This window comes from Hemisphaericaspora subhashii (assembly GCF_019202705.1).
Source record: "Hemisphaericaspora subhashii strain CBS 10753 chromosome Unknown scaffold138, whole genome shotgun sequence".
NCBI lineage: Eukaryota > Fungi > Ascomycota > Pichiomycetes > Serinales > Debaryomycetaceae > Hemisphaericaspora > Hemisphaericaspora subhashii.
Genome location: NW_026057333.1, coordinates 1,244 through 21,769, shown reverse-complemented (window position 1 = coordinate 21,769; position 20,526 = coordinate 1,244). Strand labels below are relative to the sequence as shown.

Below are 20,526 nucleotides of genomic sequence, written 5' to 3'. Positions count from 1 at the left end.
AAAAAATATGAGACACCCGTTTTTCGGTCTCCGTGTTCTAAACTCCCCCTGGGACAAGTAAAAAAATATTGGAAGAAAGTGGACCCCTCCATTGTTTAAAACTTCAACACATCATACGTTCTTTCTTTCTTCCCCTTACTCACTTCAGTTACAAATCTGTCTGTTCCCACCTCACACGCGAAGAAGAATAAAATTTTTAGCGCCACATTTTTCAAAGATTCATTTCTGACAGATTCACATATACATAGCCATTTGTCTTGTTTAAATTAGCTTAACATAGTCAATATGTCAGAAACATCAGAAGCACCAAGTGAAACAACAATCGAACCATTTCTGTTTGAAAAAGTATTAGAAGCATTAGATAATGGATGTAAAGAAACAATAGAATCTAAAGATTATCTTTCTTATAGTACTTTAATTGATATTTATCTTAGTGATCATCAAAAGTATACTAATGATGAAAAGGAAGAATTATTAAAACATATTTTAAAGATTTTAAATGAAAATAAACAATTAACTTATGAAATTGGTTGGGATTTACCAAGTTTATTAATCCCTTATATTGATTCACAATATGAATTTGATAATGGTGTTAGAAATTCTCCTTGTGTTTATACTATCTTAAAGATATTTGAAAGTTTAGCATTTAATGGGAATCCCAAGGAATTGTTTTTAAAATGTTGTGAATTATTAACCACTATTAAAACTAGTGATTCAAAGCAAACTGATAACAAGGAGTTTAGAGAACGGTTTTTTGATATTAAATTATATTGTATTTTTGAATTAATTGATTCTTGTTTAAAAAGAATTGAAACTTTATATCCTTCAAGATTCTTATCAATGACTGTAAGTTCTTATATCAATTTAGCTCATATTAATTTAGTTCAAGAGAAATGGAGTCCAAGAAATCAAAGATTTATTTTAAAAAGAGCTTATAGTTTCACAAGAAATTATATATCACCCAAGATGCCAACTGAAATTGATCCACAAGTTACTAAAGAAGAATTGAAAAAGATTCAAGAAGATGAAGAATATTTACAAAGAAAATTATTAACTGGGTTTTTAACTCAATTAGTTGCGTTATGTGGTGTTGGAGGTGGTGAAGGTTTCGCAATGGATCATTTTAGTTGGTTGCAAAGTAGAGGAAAATCTAAGATTACATTAGAATATGAAATTGATCCTACTTTATATAATAGACTTGTTGAATTGGCATATTCTTTTGATATTCCATTAAATGATATCTTTAACAAATTTGTCAAAGATTCAAATAAATTATTTGAAGGATTTGATTATGATATTGAAGGAAATGATGAAGAATTAAGTGGGGCTATATTTGAAAAAGTAATCATTGATTATCAAAAAAATGTTTATTCAAGTATAATCGATAGTGATTCCAAAACTATAAATAATTCCTTACTTGGTGAATTAGCATTGTTTACTCATAAAATCGCCATTTCTAAAAAATTTGATAAATTAAAAATATCCTTCTATGATGCTATAGTTATTGGATTAAGATTATTGATTCCACAATTGGTTGAATCTAAATTCATCACCGCACAAGCCCAAGATATTTCTGCATTTTGGATGTGGTATGCATTACATCAACTGTGTACCCAAGGAAAGAAAATCGAAATTGAAGTTTCTAAAGTCCCAAGAGTCTTGTTAATGACTTATTATCAAGGTCTTTTATTCCTAATTATAGATTGTCGTGATAAACCAAATCATAGGTTTATGTTATTGACATTATTAACTAGGCTTTTGATTGTGTCACCTGAAGATATTGGATATGATTTCATAATGGATACATTGGATAATTGTCCATATGAAGGAATTAAAGCTCCTGTTATTGGGGTTTATAAGGAATTATTACTTAAAGAGAAGGGGAGTACTTGTATCAATGAACTCACTGATAAATTGTCCAAATCAACTCTTGAGGAGGTCAAGAAAGAAACAGGTGATGATGCTAAGAAAGAAGCAGGTGACGATGCAAAGGAAAAGGCAGTTCCTCCTCCTTTGCCAGAAAGAAAGAACAGCGCTTCTTCATCTGGAAAGTATTATACATTCACAGAAGAAAGACTTGATGATTTCTTAGAATTGATTCTAATTGCACAATCAAACGCATTCATTTCTCAAAATAAGGAAATTTCAATCGATTCTACAAAATTATCCACATTAGCTGCGGCGTTGAATTTATTAGTTGTCTTAAAGAATGATCCTGTGGTGGTTGAACATAAAGAGAAATTGAATCGAGTTTTGAAAACAATTGAAAATAATATAAATGAAATCAAAACTAAACATAAAGGAAATGAAGAAAATCTGTTTGAATTAAATGCAGCTGGGATGCTTGAAATTACAATTGAAAGATTTAAAGAATAAGCCAGATGTATGACAAGCCATCGTCGCCGTTGCTGTTCTTGTTTAAATGTATATAACTATTTCTTATATATAGTATTAATTAGTATTATAAAACATCTATCGTTTACTTTTTGAAGATCCTTTTTTATTACTCAAACTTCTATCATCAACTAATGGACCCCAATAGACAAAGAACCCTTCTTTTGTAGATATGATCTCTTCTTCCATTTGTAATTCTTTATCATCTATAAATGGATCTTCATAATCATATTTCCCCACTTTTCTAATCATTCTAATTTCATGCTGTCTAACCAATTGTTCTTCAGTTAATTCTTTCCCTTTTGGTTGTTGTGGTAATTGTACCTGTTGTACCGGAGCACTTCTTTCATCATCTACGATTAAATCATCATCATCGTCATCCAAATCAGCCCCGTCATCATCGTCATCCATCATGTCGTCCATCATATCAATTGCCGATTTCGCCTTGGGATGAACTACACTCCATCCATATTTTTCTTCGGCAAGTTTGAGAACATTGACAACTACTTCTGCTTTTCCAGGCTGTGGATTCTTGGGATCTAGTAATGGAATATCAAGTGCTATAATCGGTGGCTCCACCTTCTCCTTTTCCTTCTCCTTTTCCTTCTCTTTCTCCTTCTCCTTCTCTTTCGCTGGTTGTTGATCTTTCTTTTCATCAACTACCTTACCAACCTCTTTCGTACTCCCATTCTTAATCGATTCCATTGCCTTCGGACCCGTATTATCACCACCAGCCCCCTCCTCTTCATCATGATTTAATAAATTAATAACAGAAGGTCCCTTTAATTTCACCAATGGAATACTGTCCGATTTTTCAGTAATCATACCCGGATGTAATGGTTTCTTCACCGACACAGTCACTTTCGTTTGTACTTCTGGAGTTTTCTTAACTGGTCCTCCAGCTGCAGTTGGTCTTGGTGAATCTACTTTTGCTTTCTTGGGAACTGTCCCAGGTTTTGGTCCTGGTCGTTTTCGTACAATTGGAGGTGCTGGAGCAGGGGCTGGAGTGGATGGTTTTGAAGGTTCGGAGTCGTCATCGAGATTAATGATCGAGTTTATGGATGTTCGACTTGGTGGTGGCTGTTGTGGTTTGGTTGGAGATGTTGTATTACTACTCGGGAGAGATGATGATTTATTGGTGGAAGTTGTGGTAGGTTCAAATTGAATACTGGTTTGGAAATGTTTGATTCGATCACTATAAGTGAATGGAGAAGCTGATTGGGATGGCTTTGGAGCTATGACTGGCAAGGATGACTGTCGTGGGGATGACAGTTTCTTTTTAGTTTGTATTGTAGTTTTCTTTGCAATAGAAGAAGGTGTTATTCGTTGTTGTTGTTGAGAAAATGGGACTGGCGTTGCAGGTTCATCATCTATTATAATTACTTCATCGTCAGTTCCTGGTCCTGATGTTGGAATGATGGGTGTTTGAAATCTTGAAACTAAACGCAGCAAAGGAATATTGGAAGGTGATCGTGGTGGTTGTTGTGCATTTCCTGGTGCGGCAGAGTTGTTATTGCTATTGGTACTATTAGATGATGTTAATAATGAAGAAATGGGGACATTACCATTTCCAGGTGACATTATCTATTATTGTAATTTATATAGTATGGGGTGTGTAATGTGTGTGTGGATTGATTGTATGGGCAGTTTAAAATTTGTTGTTGGTTGAATTGGTTGGTTGGTTGGACGAATGAATCAAAATGTGAAATGGTCTTATTAAATGAAGCTTTTGTTTTCTGCCTTCCTGTTCATAGTTAATTCATTATGGGAAATCTACTGAAGAAAAAAGCTTTAAATAAATTGCTTTAGTAAAAAATTGTCTCACTTATAAAATTATACCCTCGGGGAACAAATACGCTCTCTCTCACATACAAAGACTAACAAACTATACAAAATATCTACGCTCTATCTAATTGAATAACATTAGTATGATAACCTAACTTAGTCAACATCAATGAAGTATCACATCCATATCCTTCTAAAGAATTCATCAGTAATTCTCCATTCCAATAATCAGCATATACAGAACACATTGCCAAACCCATTCCTAATTTTAAACTATATTCTCTAGCAATAAAATGATGTAATGTAGAATGAGTATTTCTAACACTTTGTTCACTTAATGACGTCAGTCCTAATATTCTTTCAGCTTGTGAACTAACAATTGAAGATCCTGCCGGGGTTACTTGTAAATTTGAATATAATTGTAATCCAGGAATTTGATGGAAATTTGCTAAACTTTGTCTTGACGTGTCTGGTTTTTTACCAAATGACCAAACATTCTTTAAATCATCATGATGAATACCTCCACCTTGATCAGATATCCTAAATAATACTTGCTTCTTCAGATCAATAATTGTAACTTTTACTGGTGGTAATATTTTTGATGTCATTTTTGAATGAGTTTTAATTGTAGCTACGAATGAATTACGTAAGATTTCATGTAATAAATAATGTAAATGAGGAACCATAAATTGAAAATGAGTATTTAAATCACCTTCAATTTCTAATGCTGGCATTCTTTCAACTTCTGGGAAATGAGGTGCTAAAGTGGCTTTAACCATATCAGCTACAACATTAAAATGTTCAGCCGCTTTACAATCATGAAAAATCTCACCAATATAATTTGCTGGTTTTTGAGCATATGGATTAGTCCTATAATTCTGACTAAGCGATAAATGTTGTTCAACAATGATTCTTCTACTAATTCTTGATCTTAACATTTGACTCATAAATTTATCTAATTCAGCTTGAGGTAAACTTTTTGCAATTGATACTTCTAAAGCACCCATCATTAAATGGGATAAATTAAATAAATGATCATCTAATAAATTAACTAAAGTTTCACAAAATTTATCATTCTCTTCAATACTATGAATTGCTGGGATTTTTCTAAATGCATTAAACAGATGATAATAACTTTCATAAATTTGTGCTAAATGAAAATTATTAACTACACCAAATGGTAATGTTTGTAAATCACGAATTCTCATAGCTAAACGAATTGGTAATTCAATTCTCACGAAATTGGCACTATTTAAGATCTTCTGTTTTGTTAATGTATTACCATATCCTGCCAATTGTCGAAGTGATACTGGATGAGGATGTCGTTTCAGATATTCCATTAAGACGGCATTTTGATAGAAATGTTGTGGATTTAAAATATTGGAATAAGTAGGGAATGGACCCAAGTTCTTTAAATGTTTGGCAATCTCTTCTTTACTTATAGATGACATGAAATCATTATGGATATATGAATGAGCAGTAATTGGGGAATATTTATTATGAACCAGTCGATGATAGATGGAACATCCCGTCTGTCCTAAAAGTTTCAAATTTGGTTTTGGTTTTGATAGACGAGTTAACATGGTTTGTATAGGCAATGGCGATATAACGTAGAACACTACTGATCAATAGTATCAAAAACTAACCTGATTCCTCAATTAAACCTTAAAAAGTGAAATTCTTCTCCTTCTTTGAAGTCCCCTTCGTAAATTCATAACCATATATTTTTGATATTCGTACACGACCTTTTATCAGATAAGGATGGAGACCCTTCTTATCTTTAACCACTACAAACCTTTACAAACCTTGAGATGATCTAGAGAGAATATGTAGAGAAAATGGATCAGAATGCGAGATTTGTATCGAAGTATATAATTTAACCAGGAAACACATCTATAAATCTATAAAAGGTATTTTTACTCTCTATGGACAAGTATATCCTCCATCAACAACTAAATCAGTTCCAGTAGTATATGTAGAAGCATTAGAAGCCAAATACAAATATGCCCCCACCAACTCTTGCGGAATCCCTTCTCTCCCCAATGGAGTAAATTGCCACCATTTTTGTCTGGTTTCAATATCAACAAAATCAGTTATCTTGGTCACCATATAGCCCGGAGAAATGGTATTTACTCTTGCAAATGGAGCCCATTCAACCGCTAATGATTTGGCTAAATGTTTAACTGCCGCTTTTGCCGCATTATATGGAGATTGCGATTGTGGAATATTAACAATCTGAGCTGAGATTGATGACGTAATAATCATCGATCCCCTGTCATTTTTCTTGAAGATTTTTCCTACATTTTTGGCACAATAATAAACCCCACTATAATCGACATTAATCAATTTATGCCATTCCTCATAATCCTGATCAGCATCGATGATTGGACCATGGGGCCAGGTGATACCGGCATTAGCCACAAAGATATCAATCGTCCCGAAGTCAACTTCGATTTGTTCAATGACTTGTTGAACTTCTTTAGCAATTCCAATATCACATTTATAAGCACGACAACGGATTCCATATTTTTCAGCAAGTTCATGAGCGAGTTTATCGGCCGGAGTTGAATTATACCAAATGGCAACATCTGCACCTGCTTGGGCGAAAGCTTCTGCAACGGCATATCCTATACCTTGAGATCCACCGGTGACGGTGGCTACTTTTCCTTTTAAGGAGAATAAATCAAGGACGTTGGATGGTAATTGTGGAGCTTTGGTTGGTAATGGACCAACACCTGGATTAATTAGTGAAACGATTTCTGAGGTCATGGAGAACTGTGGATGGAAAGAAAAGAAGAGATTATTAGTTTTGGGGAAAAGCGGGATTCTTTGGCTTATTTTATAGTATGCATGGGATTCTCCTCCACCTTTCTAGTTTGATATCTCGGAAAGATGTATCTTGGAGATCGGTATAAAATACGGAAAGATCTGTCTAATTTCCCAATAGGGAAGGTGTGCGGCTCATTCACATTTCTAATTTTAAATTCATTGAAAATTTAAAAAAGTTAAAAAATAATTTCTCGGCAACTTAAAAAATAATATAGTTGATATAATATGCAGGAAGATGCAAAAAAAAAAAATAATTGAAAACAAGCCAGCCATCTTTTGTTTTAAACTTCTAAAGAACAACGTTGTTAAGTATTGTTTAATAGTTAATTCCAGGATGCTCCCCCCTGCTCATCGCTTGCTCATCAGATAACTGCCCTTTGCAATTAGATCAATTTCAAGTGCAACCAATACAGCTGTCAAAGGAGTGACCATCTCCCCACCTGTTTTATTATTTATATATATTAATCCATTAAGATCCTTTTCTTTCTTGTTTAAGCCATTTTTCTTATACATTTTGCTTAAAGATCTTTCCACTATTCTTAGGAGATTATACACAAAATCTAAGAAAAAAGCTATGAATGTCACAAGTAATGGTTATTACACGTCCCAGTACTTAAAACAACATTACGACGACAATGAAGAAGTTGACAACCACAGCAACATAAAACAACAACAAGTGGCACATGATTCTTTTTTAGCTGCGTCTCCTTCTTCTACTTCAATGTCTCGTAAAGGAATGTCAATGGAAGTTAAATCACCCGTTATAACAAATATACGACCCAAAAAACCAATTAAATCTAAATCAGAGTCTTTCATCATTGGATCACGTCCCGTGAGTCCCAAGAGTCCAAGCAGCACGCTGCAAGTTGAATATATTTCCGATGACGACGATTTAGGTGAAGAACTTACACCAGCCCAATTGAATTACATTAATCTGCATTATTACATTCCACCCCTGAGACAGGGTATGATAATTCCTGCCCCCCCTAAGAGATCAAAGAAACCTCGGAATAAAAATGATGATTATTATATCAATCTCCAAAAACGATATGATGGCGCCAAAGTAATAAAACCAAAATTATATACTCATAAAACATTTCATGAAGTGTTTGTAGATAAAGACGAAGATATATCACGATATAATCCTATGGATATGGTATTTGAAGGTAGTCCTGAAGACAACGAGAAGAAGAAACCGATTTTTAAAAAGATTAAATTATATAAAGATGATTATAATGATTATAATTATTATGATCATAGGGAGAAAGCTAATCCTGCCAAAGATGTTTTTGTTCAAGAAGTACAATCAGATGATGACGTTGATGAAGTGCTATTTGGGGGTGCATTATTACCAGAAGACGAAGAACAACAGAAACAAGCAAAGAAGAATAATTTTAAGAAATTGATTAAGAAGAAATATCAAAAGGCTAAAAAGGAATTAGGCAAAGATTTTGATGAATTTACGAGGAAGCAGAGTATAATTGATGCCCAATTGAAGGAAGTCAGGGCGAAAGAACAGGCTGAGAAGAAAGCGAAAGCAAAGGAAAAGAAGAAGAGAAAGAATAGTAAATCGTCTGAAGGTGGTGGTGTCGAGGGAGAAAAGTCAATCGAGGGAGAAACTCCATCTGGGGGAGACAAGAAGGAAACCACCGAGACCAAGAAGGCACCCAAAGAAGGGGACAATAAAAAAGAAGAACCCAAAAAGAAAGCAGACCCAAACCCACAAGAATTCAGTCCAATGTGGAACTATATACTATCATGGGTGGCCTATCAAAACGAAGATGACAACAAACCAGCAGCAGCAGCACCACCTGCCAAGATCGAAGAACTCTCCAATGAACCAGACTCCAAATCCACCAAATCAAAACGCTCCACCACCAAAGACTCCCCTGACTCTAATTCCAAAGCACTCATCCCTACAACCAAACGGAAAAAACTCAAAGGATTAGCCAAAACCTCAAAAAAATTCCTCAGCAACTGGAATCAACCAGTCATAACCGCCCTCAACCCGGCCCAAGCAAAACTAATCACCACCCTTCCGCCCATCCCCGAAAAAACCGCCAAATCCATCCACTCATCCATCCATAGCACCATTCTCGGCGAAACTGACAGCAAGGAATTCGTGATTGAATATGATGAAGATGATGAGGATGCAAGTATTTCCGAAGAATTATATTATGATCCGATATCGAAACAACTCCAACCCACTCCACCGACCTCATTCTCCTCCCTATCTCCGGAAGCAAAACAAAAGTCCCTCTCTAGTTCATCCTCAGCTTCATCAATGCGGACAATGAGGAACATAGGGCTGATGAATCCCATGCAGAGTATTGCGAATAATATCTATAATTTCGATCCTAGTGGTCTGATTGAAGTCGTATCGAAATTGATCGAACTTATTAAACGAATTCATATTATGGAAATATTATTCAGTCCAATCGATTATATTGGGGAGAATATCCCTAGTTTACAAACTGTGGTTGTATTTATTGAATTGGGGTTATTTGTTTGGATCTTGTTTGAGTTGAGTAGATTGATTGATGCGGTTTGTATGATGATAAAAGCGTTTTGTGCGCCGATGATTGCGATTGGACGATTGATGAATAATATTATGTAGAGAATTAGATAGATAGTCATTTAGTTTAAGAAACGATTACACTGTATTATAATACAAAAAAGAATAGTAGTAGTAATAATAAGGAATTATAAAGATATTTAAACAAGAATATAGAACAAGATATTGGATGATGATTTCCAAAATCACACATACAAACGTCTCTGGAAGGACATATTTCATAAAACAAAAAATAACGGAATAAACTCAATCAAAAAACAAACGATAAAGCAGATCTTTCTCTCTAATAGCAGGAAAAATGACAAATAATAATAATACACTCTCAAGAAAACGACACTTCTCAACATATTAGTAATACAAACGGAAACAAACGGAAACAAATATATGGTTCTAGCTGACACCTTCTAGCTAACACCTTCTAGCAGGTGGTTCTAGCAGGTGGATCTAGCTGGACCCTGACGGGTCCATCTTACTTCTTACTAATCCGATTCCCATTAATTCTAATCCCCTTAATAGTCACCCCCGTCTCTTCCACCGGGAATTTCCTCGGTCTCCCCCTCCTATCCTTCTTCTTCAACAATTGTTGTACTGCCTCATCACCCAAATTTCTCATTGAGGGGGGTTGTTCAAATAATTTCGACAATCCTGCAGGAATCCCATTATTCCCATCATTATTATTATTCTGATTAAGATTTGGATTATTTGGTTTTCTGCCTCTCTTTTTAGGTTGTTGTACCTGTTGTTGTTCGAGAACCTGCTGTTGTGCTTGTTTCTTCTGTTGTTTTAATTGTTGTTTATATTCTTTTTGACTCTGTTTAAGTTCCCCATTTTCCATCAGCTTAACCACCTTATTCAAAGATTTAAAATTTGGATGAGTTGAATCTATATATGTATTAGATTCCGGATCGAGGAGTAATTTCTTAGGACGACCTCTGGTTTTTTTGCCTTCTGAATCTACATGATATTGTTGTTGGATCTTGATGTAATCCTGTTGTTGTTGCTGTTGCTTTTGTTGTTGTTGTTGTTGTTGGAGTTGGAGTTGTAATTGATCTGCAAGCTTTTGTTGTTCTTCAAGTTGTTGTTTTTGTTTTTTGGTCATTCTTGGTTTTCTTGGTTTTTTACCAGTAGATTGTTCAGGAGAGCCTTCGGGTGAGTGATGGACTTGCTGAGTCTCTTGAGGTTGTTGCTGAGGCTGTTGCTGCTGCTGCTGCTGTTGTTGTTGGAATTGTTGAAATTGGAGTTGGTTTTGTTGTTGTTGTTGTCGCAATTGCAAATTCTGTTGAAGTTGTTGAGGCTGAATATGTTGAGGTTGATTTTTTTGCAGTTGAGCCTGTTGCAGTTGCTGCTGTTGTTGTTGTTGAGTATATTGTAAATGTTGCAAAAACAGTTGTGTTTGTTGCTGATTATAATGCAGCTGCGAAATATTTTGAAGTTTACTTGGATCTAATTGTTGAATCTCACCTGGATTGGCATACATCGGTTGTTGTTGCAGCAGCAGACTTTGTTGTCCCAGTTGTCCTTGCCCCTGTCCTTGACCACTTGTTTGAGAATATTGACGATATTGAGCATATTGTTGTGGTTGAATAGTGTGTATACTAGGATGGGGTAAGCCTAAACTTCCAGGACCTGCCAATCCAGAAGAAGTGCGACCACCTCCAGTACCAGAATGGTGACTTAATGGAGGTACAGGACTATGAGTAGTTCTACCAAAGAATGGAGTTGATGTTTGTAAAAGTTGGGGTCTAATATTATTTTTTCCACGTTCTGATAACATTGGATTAGTGACTGATGGAGCAATACTTGTGGGAGGAGTAGTTGAACCAGTACCAGTACCACTACCGGTGACATTGTGTTGTTGTTGATGGTGTTGGTGGTGATGAGGATGATGGGTGGATGTATCATTGTTGTTTTGAGGACTTGTTTGACCAGTTGAATTGGATTGATTGTTATTTGTTGTGGTTGAGTTGTTGTTGTTGTTATTGTTGTTTCCATTGGTGGAAGTATACCCTTGATAAGGTACATACAAATTGTTAAACATGATTACCAGCGTCTTCTTCTTCTTCGTCTTTCTTCCTTTCTGATTGATTCTTGAAGGTTGAATGGATTGGATTGAAATGAATAAAATGAAGAAAAGGAAGAAGAAGAATGTTTTTTTTTATTTTATTTTTATTTTACAGAGAAGGAAGAAAAAAAAAAAAACATTTTAAAAAAAAAAGAGAAAAAAAAAAATGATGAGCTTTTAAATTAAATTAAAAAATTAAGGCAAAAAAAAAAAAAAAAAAGGAAATTCTAAAATTCATATTTTCCCCCCTTAAAACAAACATCATACACTATGAAACATGAAAGGAATATAAATTTATGGGATGAACCTTGCATTAAAATATTCACACAATTTAAGTACAAATAGGAGAGTAAAAGATAGTCGAGATCTTTTTAATCTAAGAATATATAAATTATAAATAATCTTTAATTAATTTTTTTTAAAAAAAAATTTGTTCTTTTATTATTTTTTTTTATTTTAATTTTATTTTACTTTTTATTTTTAATTGGGAATTAAAAATAAAAAAAGCTTTTCAGAATCCAAAACTACCTTTCCAATATAAATTACTTTGGAAGTGGATCTCACAATGAGGGATTATATGGAGGTATGGAGGTGGAACAGGCGGGGTATGGTAGATCTAACAATCTACAGATTGTTATTAAAAGAAGAACAAGAAGACACGGGTAATGAATCACAACAAACAATCAACAAAACAATGGAACTTCGGTACGTTTTTTTTTTCTGGAATCAAACCAAAGGACCATTGTTTATAACATAATCTATTTTGATCTTTTGATTTTCATGGTGGTGGTGGTGTACTCTACTAAGTTACTCTTAAGCGTTTAATAAAAGGAAGATCTCGAGGATTCTGTGTTTGAAACATTTCCTTTGTCTGTTAATTTGTGAACTTGTCTGTTTGGGATGTTTTGTTTCTCATTTATATTCTCAATTGTAGAGATATTTTCTTCGTATTAAGAATATTCTTGTCCAAATAATTAAGACTTTTAATTCTCCTCTTCTTTTTTTTTTTTTTTCAATTGAATAACTTAAGATGTATAATTGATTTAAGAAAGGGAAATGATTGGATTATAACAGGGAGTTTCAATTAGTGGTGTTAGACGCGTCGTATCAAAGACTGTTTTGGTACAAAATTACACAAAACGTCGAAGTCGCACGATCGATGAGATGAGGGAATGACTTTAAAGAGTTGCAATCAAAAGCTATTCCTCGATGTTTGGTTATTTTATGAAGCGGTTTAAAGTGAATATCAACACCGAATCGCCATCAATAATCTTCAATAGGCTTTCGAGTTGTTAAGATTGTAAACGAAACAGATTGCATCATTAAGTCAAATGAGAAGCTATGGACTGTAAAATATTAAGAATATTTTAACTAAAATGGAATTAACGATTTTAGCACTCTAGAATAAGATCAATTTTATGTTCTAATTATAAAGATTAAGACTTATTGTTAACTCTCTTAACATTATACATAATGTATTGTATATCAATTGAGAGTTTAGTTTGATCCTAAAAATAAATAAATTATATAAATAAATAAAAGAATTTAAAATTAAATATTAAAACTAAAAATAAAATTTAATTTAAATTAAAGCAAAAAAAAAATAAGTGAATTTTATTTTTAATTCAAATTAAATTCATTTTTTTTTTGCAGCAATTTATACTCTCTATCAATTAACACCACAACTGAGTCAATTTATAAAGATAATCTCATATGTCTAATAATATATATGATACTAGAGAGTCAAAGAAATATACCTCAAGCAATTGGAAAATACGGAAACATTTGACTACTGTAACTCATAGATTTACTAATCCCTCTCCAAATAATCTAATACGTTACTAAACAAAAAGAGAGGTGGTTGCTTTTCTATATGAACACTTTGTTTATTTTCTTAAAAAATGATAATAACTTATACACACACACAAACTACACTACACTATACAAAACTCCATCTCTCTTAGACCCTAATTAGTAATGGTTATAGAATTAGTTGGGATTTGAGATAATAAAGAATCTTCAAAATATTCCACAAATTGTTTTGAATCGATTAATTTTTCATCATATTTAACTTTAAATCCAACATTCACCTTTTGTCTAGATGATTCTCCTTCTTTTGATTTAATAGTCTTCTTAACTGGTGATGATTCCAATCCCAATAATTCATCAAATGGATCAGATGCAATGCTAATGGATTTGGTGGAGGCAGGAGATGATTGATAGAATTTATAGGAAATATCATAAACTTCAAATCTCTTCTTTGTAACCCCAGGATTAATAATTTCATCAAATAAATCATCTTGTTCACGAAGAACATTTGCAGTTGGTGATGAAATATATTGAGGGAATTTAATACCATAACTTTGTTTAATTGCTGATTTTATTGAATTTTCAAATGCAAATTTAAATTTGGCAGGAGAAATGTCTTCTTCAGTACCTAAATCACACACTAAATCAATTGATAAAATATTCTTTGGTTTTGGTTTTTCAACAGGTGTGGTAGCATCTTTCTTGACTTCTTCTGGCTTTGGTGGTTCCGGTTTGGCAATGACAATATTTGATAAATCTAAATGTTGCTTTGAGTTTAAAAATTCAGTTAATTTAATTATAGAATCACGATTAATTGAACCTAAATGAGCTAATACATCCCCTTTTAATAATCTACCATTTGGACCAGATGCAGGAATTTGATTAATTGCATCGGTTGAAGAAATATTATTTTCATGTAATAATAATTCAACCGCTGGTGATAATTTTTGTTTTGGATTTGCCTTTTGGAAGATTCCTGACTTACTTTCAACTACTGTTGGTTTTGATTCTGGTTGTTTTGGAGTTTCAGCTGGTTTAGCAGGGGCTGGCTTCTTTTCTTCAGCAGCTGCTGCCTTTGGCGCCGCTTCTTCTTCCACTTCAGGTCTTGTCAAACTTGACAAATCATCCTCAGGTTCAGCAATAAATGCAATAGCCTTCCCAACCGGTACACCTTTGGCACCTTCCCCTACCAAAATCTCAAACATTTTCCCATCATCTACTGCTTCAACATCAATTGTGGCTTTATCAGTTTCAACTTCTAATAAAACATCACCGGAATTGAATGATTCTCCTGGTTTATATTTCCAAGAAATGATCCCTCCTTCAGTCATGGTTGGTGACATGGCTGGCATTTTGAATACAGTGGCTGCATTTATGATTGAGGTGGTATGGAAGCAGGATCTTCTTGTGAGAATGGTGGTGGATTTAATAATTGATCTTGCTCTAATCATGATGAATTGTATATCTATGTACTATGCAAATTGTTATCTCCTGAATACTAAATGTCAATTCTTGATAGAAAGGGTTTAATGTGTGTAAGATTTTTTTTTCATTCAATTGATAGACATATAATAATCAAGTGAAGGGAGTGTTCGGATTAATAATGCCGATGTGCTTTGTAGTTTGAAAAAAATGTTGAAAAGGAACGGACGCGACATTTCCGTTTCTATCGGAAAATGTCTCCGAGATGAGAATGTCGGGTTCTGGATCACGTGAATATAATCATGTGACATAAATTCACAAAAAAATAGATAAAAAAATAATTTGTGTACAAAGTTCATTCGTGTAAACGCGTCAATTTATGTTAAACAATAAAACAAAAAGAGAACAAAGGCGTCACTTGAAATGTTTTGTTCTTTGCCCGGAGATTTCAGGGATACTATGCTGTATAAGCTTTTTCCGGTTCCATTCCCCCATATCAATTTAAAACTGTACACCCCATCCATCCATCCATCCATCCACAGTTTATCCTTCGCTTCACTCAACCCTGACTGTCAAAATTTTTAACAAACCTCATCTCTTTCTTCTTCTTCTACTTCAATATCTGTTATTGGATCTATTTTGGAAAAGAAACTTACAAGAGAAGGGAGCATTTACAATTATTACTTCAAAATTAAACTTAACATATAATTTAAGCTTAAAATTCCCTCAACGTTATTAAATTACGATTGATTCAAGAAATTAACCTTGTGATTTATAGAAATTAGAAATTAATAAACACATATCCCCCTTTGATAAGAGACTCAACAAAACCAATTGTTATTGACATTGTTATACGTATTCATAATTACGTACAACTCATTTGGTGGTCATATTGTATTTATAAATTTTCAATTGTTACCAAAAATACATTTCCATACTTAAAATCTTCCACATAGAAAAAAAAAGAAAGTTCTAAAATAAGTTTTCTTTTTCTTTAAGTTAACTTACATTTTTACAAACACATCCTATACTACTACTACTACTTTAATCGTTTAATAGGAGAGATATAGAGAGATATACACAGATACAGACAGTTTACATATACACAACAAGCATAGACATACATACACATAGCATATCCAAGATGACACAAACTACGATAATATCAAATATACGAAATACCCTAAGTATGAAAAATCTAATATCAACACTCAAGAAATATTCAAGATTCATAGGACCAGGATTAATGGTTAGTGTAGCCTATATGGATCCTGGGAATTATTCCACTGCAGTAGCTGCTGGTTCAGCATATAAATATAAATTATTATTTCTGATATTTTTATCAAATTGTTTAGCTATATTTTTACAAATATTAGCCGCTAAATTAGGAGCAATTACTGGATTAGATTTAGCTAGTAATTGTAAAGAACATTTTTCATTTAATGTGAATATCATATTGTATATCTTGACTGAAATTGCCATTATTGCTACTGATTTAGCAGAAGTTGTCGGGACTGCTATTGCTTTGAATATTTTATTTAATATTCCGTTATTAGTGGGGGTTATGATTACCGTGATTGATGTATTGGTGGTTTTGATGGCATATAGACCAAAGGGACCTTTGTTATTTATAAGAATATTTGAATCATTTGTATCATTATTAGTGGCAGCTACTGTTGTATGTTTTGCAATTGAATTATATCAAGTTGGTAATGATTCAAATATAAATTTCTCCTTGGGTGAAGTATTTGCCGGGTTTTTACCCAGTCCTGAAGTTGTTGATATGAGTGATCGAAAGGGTGGAAATGGATTGTTTTTAAGTTTGGCAATCTTGGGGGCTACTGTTATGCCTCATTCTTTATATCTTGGTTCTGGTTTAGTACAAGCTAGATTAAAAGATTTCGATATCAAAAATGGTCACTACTACAACAAGACAAAACAACCAAAACAACAACAACCGGTCGAAGAAGAAGATATCACAACAACCGCATCCTCCTCATCTATGGAATTCAACAATATCACACCCATAGCAACACCCGTCAATGAATCCAATTTCCCATTCATCGCCAATCCATTACAAGACCAATATGAAAAAGACGACGACGCGACTCTTGATCCAGAAGATGAAGATGACAATTATAGACCCTCAATCCATGCAATTGATGATACCATGACTTATACAATGGTAGAATTGGTGATTTCTTTATTCACAGTGGCATTATTTGTAAATTCCGCCATCTTGATTGTGGCAGGTGCAACCCTAAACAACAGCAATCATACCAAACGAGATAACGATCATGAATCGGATTCAGATTCAGATAATGAAAACAGTAGTGGTGGAGATAATTATGAAAATGCAGATTTATTCACGATTTACAACCTACTCACAAAACACCTCTCCCCAACGGCTGGTTTTGTATTTGCATTAGCATTATTATGTTCGGGACAAAGTGCCGGTGTGGTGTGTACGTTAGCAGGACAGATGGTGAGTGAAGGATTCTTGAATTGGACTTTCAATCCGGTGGTTAGAAGATTGATAACAAGAGCATTGGCGATTATGCCATGTGTGTTTGTGGTTTCGATTGCTGGTAGAGAAGGGTTAGGCCAGATTTTGAATGGAAGTCAGGTGGTTTTGAGTTTATTGTTGCCATTTGTGACTGCTCCGTTGATTTATTTTACTTGTAATAAGAAGATTATGCGGGTGCCTATATATATCCGAGACGGCGATGAAGAAATTGATCAACAATCGCAGGATGTTGATCATCAACAACAAGAACACATTCCTGTCAATCCATTCGATGATGACGAAATAACTTTATCTATGAAGATTGCCAACAAGCCCACTGCAAAACCATTCCAAAGTTCCCAAAGCGCAATCAAACTCCAAGACCTCCGAAATTCCCACCCTTGTGCCGGCTGGGACGACGACGAAGAGTCGTCATCAGAACAACAGCAACCGGAAGAACAACCATTAATAATCACATCCCCCAATAATATCCCCATCCCACCAGCCTCAATTCAATATTCTCAACCCATCATGACCAGGATCCAATCCCGAGTTGAGAATGATAGTGATGGCTTCCCATTGGAAGAATATCAAGGAGAAGAAGGTGGGGATATTTATAGAATCAAAGGATATAAAGATTTTAGTAATGGGGTTTGGACCTCGGTGTTTGCGATTTTGATATGGGGGTTTATTACTTGTTTGAATTTATATTTGATTGGAAGTATGGCATTAGGGTATGATGTTCCTTTATAGTTTGAGTGGTTTTTTATTTATTTATTTTAGTGTTTAGATATATTTTTTGTATGTGGTTTAATAGAGTGTTTGCATTTTCTTTGATTTACTTGTAGAGAGAGAGAAGGAGGAAGAAAGAGAGTAGTCTTGTCTAGGTTGTGAAAAAGAGTTCATTATAGATAGAATTGGAATGAGTTCTTGCTTAGATCATATGTATTGCTACATGTAGAATGTAAATAATTCGTAAAGAAAGTATGATCTGTGTTTAACAATCTACTCGGGAAGTCGCCGTGGGACAAATGGGGGATAATAATAAATTTGCAACCATTGTCTGGATCAACGGAAGTCCAAACCGAATCAATCCCGCTATAACATAATAAGGAACTACAATCCGAATAACCGGTAAACAATATATAAAGAAAATTAATTAAAATGTATTTTTTTATGATATGTACTAATTACTAACTAAGGGAAAAGACTCGGCACAACAAATCTAAGCGTCATAAGTAGAAGCAGAGACATTACCACCTCTACCAGTCCAATTAATATGAATCCAAGAATCCTTCTTTAATAATTCATTTTCTTGACCAGGTAAGACTTGGAAAGTATGAGCTCCGAAATAATCTCTTTGAGCTTGTAATAAATTAGCAGGTAATCTAGCAGATCTTAACCCATCATAGAAAGCTAAAGCGGTGGAGAAAGCTGGGGTTGGGATACCGAATTCAACAGCCTTGGCAATGGTTGATCTCCAACCTGATTGAGCAGAAGTGATGGCTTGGTTAAAGAATGGATGGAATAATAAGTTTTCTAAATCTGGGTTTTCTCTATAAGCACTAGTGATTTCACCAAGGAAGACAGAACGGATAATACAACCACCTCTCCACATTAAGGCAATAGAAGCATTGTTTAATTTCCAACCGTATTCTTTAGCAGCTTCATTCATCAACATGAACCCTTGGGTGTATGAGATAATCTTGGAAGCATAAAGAGCTTGTTCTAAATCATCAACGAACTTTTTCTTGTCGGTGATTGGAGAAATAGAATCAACAGATGGACCAGCAAGGACTTTTGAAGCGGCAACACGTTCATTCTTTAAGGCGGAAAGACATCTTGAGAAAACAGCTTCACCAATTAAAGTAACTGGCATACCTAAATCAAGAGCATTAACAGCAGTCCATTTACCAGTACCCTTTTGACCAGCAGTATCCAAGATTTTTTCAACCAATGGTTTATCATCAGTTGGATCATTATAATATAAGATATCTCTAGTGATTTCAATCAAGAAAGAATCTAAAACCCCTTTATTCCATTGAGCGAAAACATCACCAATTTCCTTATTGGAGAATTTACCAACTCTCTTCATTAAATCATAAGCTTCACAAATCAATTGCATATCACCATATTCAATACCATTATGGACCATCTTGACATAATGACCAGCACCGGATTCACCAACCCAATCACAACATGGTTCACCATCGGATTTAGCTGAGATATCTTGGAAGATATCCTTAATATGAGGCCAAGCTTCAGCATTACCACCTGGCATAATAGAAGGACCAGTTCTAGCACCTTCTTCACCACCAGAAACACCAGAACCAACGAAAAAGATTCCCTTTTTCTTTAATTCTTCATATCTTCTATTAGAATCTGGGAAATGGGAATTACCACCATCAATAATGATATCACCTTCTTCTAAATATGGTAATAATTGATCAATAAAAGCATCAACAGCAGAACCAGCCTTGACTAATAACATGACTCTTCTTGGTCTTTTTAAATTTTCACATAATTCTTTAACTGAATGAGCACCAATGATTGATTTACCCTTGGCTTCATTAGCTAAAAAGGCATCAACTTTAGAAGTAGTTCTGTTGTATGCGACAACAGTGTAGCCGTGGTCAGCGGCGTTAAGGATCAAGTTTTGACCCATGACAGCTAAACCAATTAAACCGAGATCACCTCTAGGAATTAGATTGTTAGTATTATTGCTGGATGATGATAAATGGGTTTTTATTAATGATAATCTTGAATTGGCTGACATTATTATTGTGTTTTTGAATAGATTGATACGGGAGTGATTGAACATGGGGAATTGGATGGGAAACTAATGTAATATATATAATAATGGATTTAATGTAAATTCACCTCGGATGTATAATCCGGAAATAAGAAATACAAGTTCCATTTTGCACTTTATATTATTATTTATTTTTTTCAGTTTCTCTCGGTCTTACCCTACCCGCTATCTGTTTCGAGTTCTACTGGAAAAAATAAAAGGATTATTCCCAATTTTAATTTGAAAAATATTAACAAAAGGGAGATCCTCGAAATTGAATTGATATTCATTTGATATAGATGAAACTTCTCTATCTCTCTCAATTTCTTGTTCTCTCGAATTTTCACAAAAAA

General features: G+C 34.1%; 9 protein-coding genes across 9 annotated transcripts; 3 read left to right on the top strand and 6 right to left on the bottom strand. All coding sequences in view use genetic code 12, as the record gives it.

Moving 5' to 3' along the window:
- Positions 1 to 285: 285 nt before the first annotated feature.
- On the top strand, positions 286 to 2,376 carry YBP1 (Ybp1p; the record flags this gene model as incomplete). The annotated part of the gene is made up of 1 exon (XM_049407848.1): positions 286 to 2,376. One exon carries the CDS (start codon positions 286 to 288, stop codon positions 2,374 to 2,376), a length of 2,091 nt encoding a protein of 696 aa, XP_049262778.1.
- A 96-nt stretch (positions 2,377 to 2,472) lies between these two features.
- On the bottom strand, positions 2,473 to 3,975 carry HPC2 (Hpc2p; the record flags this gene model as incomplete). The annotated part of the gene is made up of 1 exon (XM_049407847.1): positions 2,473 to 3,975. The coding sequence occupies one exon, from the start codon at positions 3,973 to 3,975 to the stop codon at positions 2,473 to 2,475; it is 1,503 nt and encodes a 500-aa protein (XP_049262777.1).
- A 317-nt stretch (positions 3,976 to 4,292) lies between these two features.
- Positions 4,293 to 5,762, bottom strand: J8A68_003939 (alpha-ketoacid dehydrogenase kinase family protein; the record flags this gene model as incomplete). Its single annotated transcript, XM_049407846.1, has 1 exon — positions 4,293 to 5,762. The coding sequence occupies one exon, from the start codon at positions 5,760 to 5,762 to the stop codon at positions 4,293 to 4,295; it is 1,470 nt and encodes a 489-aa protein (XP_049262776.1).
- Positions 5,763 to 6,102: 340 nt separating this feature from the next.
- On the bottom strand, positions 6,103 to 6,948 carry J8A68_003938 (SDR family oxidoreductase; the record flags this gene model as incomplete). Its single annotated transcript, XM_049407845.1, has 1 exon — positions 6,103 to 6,948. The coding sequence occupies one exon, from the start codon at positions 6,946 to 6,948 to the stop codon at positions 6,103 to 6,105; it is 846 nt and encodes a 281-aa protein (XP_049262775.1).
- A 634-nt stretch (positions 6,949 to 7,582) lies between these two features.
- Positions 7,583 to 9,625, top strand: J8A68_003937 (uncharacterized protein; the record flags this gene model as incomplete). The annotated part of the gene is made up of 1 exon (XM_049407844.1): positions 7,583 to 9,625. The coding sequence occupies one exon, from the start codon at positions 7,583 to 7,585 to the stop codon at positions 9,623 to 9,625; it is 2,043 nt and encodes a 680-aa protein (XP_049262774.1).
- A 427-nt stretch (positions 9,626 to 10,052) lies between these two features.
- On the bottom strand, positions 10,053 to 11,621 carry J8A68_003936 (uncharacterized protein; the record flags this gene model as incomplete). The annotated part of the gene is made up of 1 exon (XM_049407843.1): positions 10,053 to 11,621. The coding sequence occupies one exon, from the start codon at positions 11,619 to 11,621 to the stop codon at positions 10,053 to 10,055; it is 1,569 nt and encodes a 522-aa protein (XP_049262773.1).
- Positions 11,622 to 13,612: 1,991 nt separating this feature from the next.
- Positions 13,613 to 14,905, bottom strand: PDX1 (Pdx1p; the record flags this gene model as incomplete). Its single annotated transcript, XM_049407842.1, has 1 exon — positions 13,613 to 14,905. The coding sequence occupies one exon, from the start codon at positions 14,903 to 14,905 to the stop codon at positions 13,613 to 13,615; it is 1,293 nt and encodes a 430-aa protein (XP_049262772.1).
- Positions 14,906 to 16,020: 1,115 nt separating this feature from the next.
- J8A68_003934 (divalent metal ion transporter) lies at positions 16,021 to 18,135 on the top strand (the record flags this gene model as incomplete). The annotated part of the gene is made up of 1 exon (XM_049407840.1): positions 16,021 to 18,135. The coding sequence occupies one exon, from the start codon at positions 16,021 to 16,023 to the stop codon at positions 18,133 to 18,135; it is 2,115 nt and encodes a 704-aa protein (XP_049262771.1).
- A 472-nt stretch (positions 18,136 to 18,607) lies between these two features.
- On the bottom strand, positions 18,608 to 20,158 carry GND1 (phosphogluconate dehydrogenase (decarboxylating); the record flags this gene model as incomplete). The annotated part of the gene is made up of 1 exon (XM_049407839.1): positions 18,608 to 20,158. The coding sequence occupies one exon, from the start codon at positions 20,156 to 20,158 to the stop codon at positions 18,608 to 18,610; it is 1,551 nt and encodes a 516-aa protein (XP_049262770.1).
- Between the last annotated feature and the right edge of the window lie 368 nt (positions 20,159 to 20,526).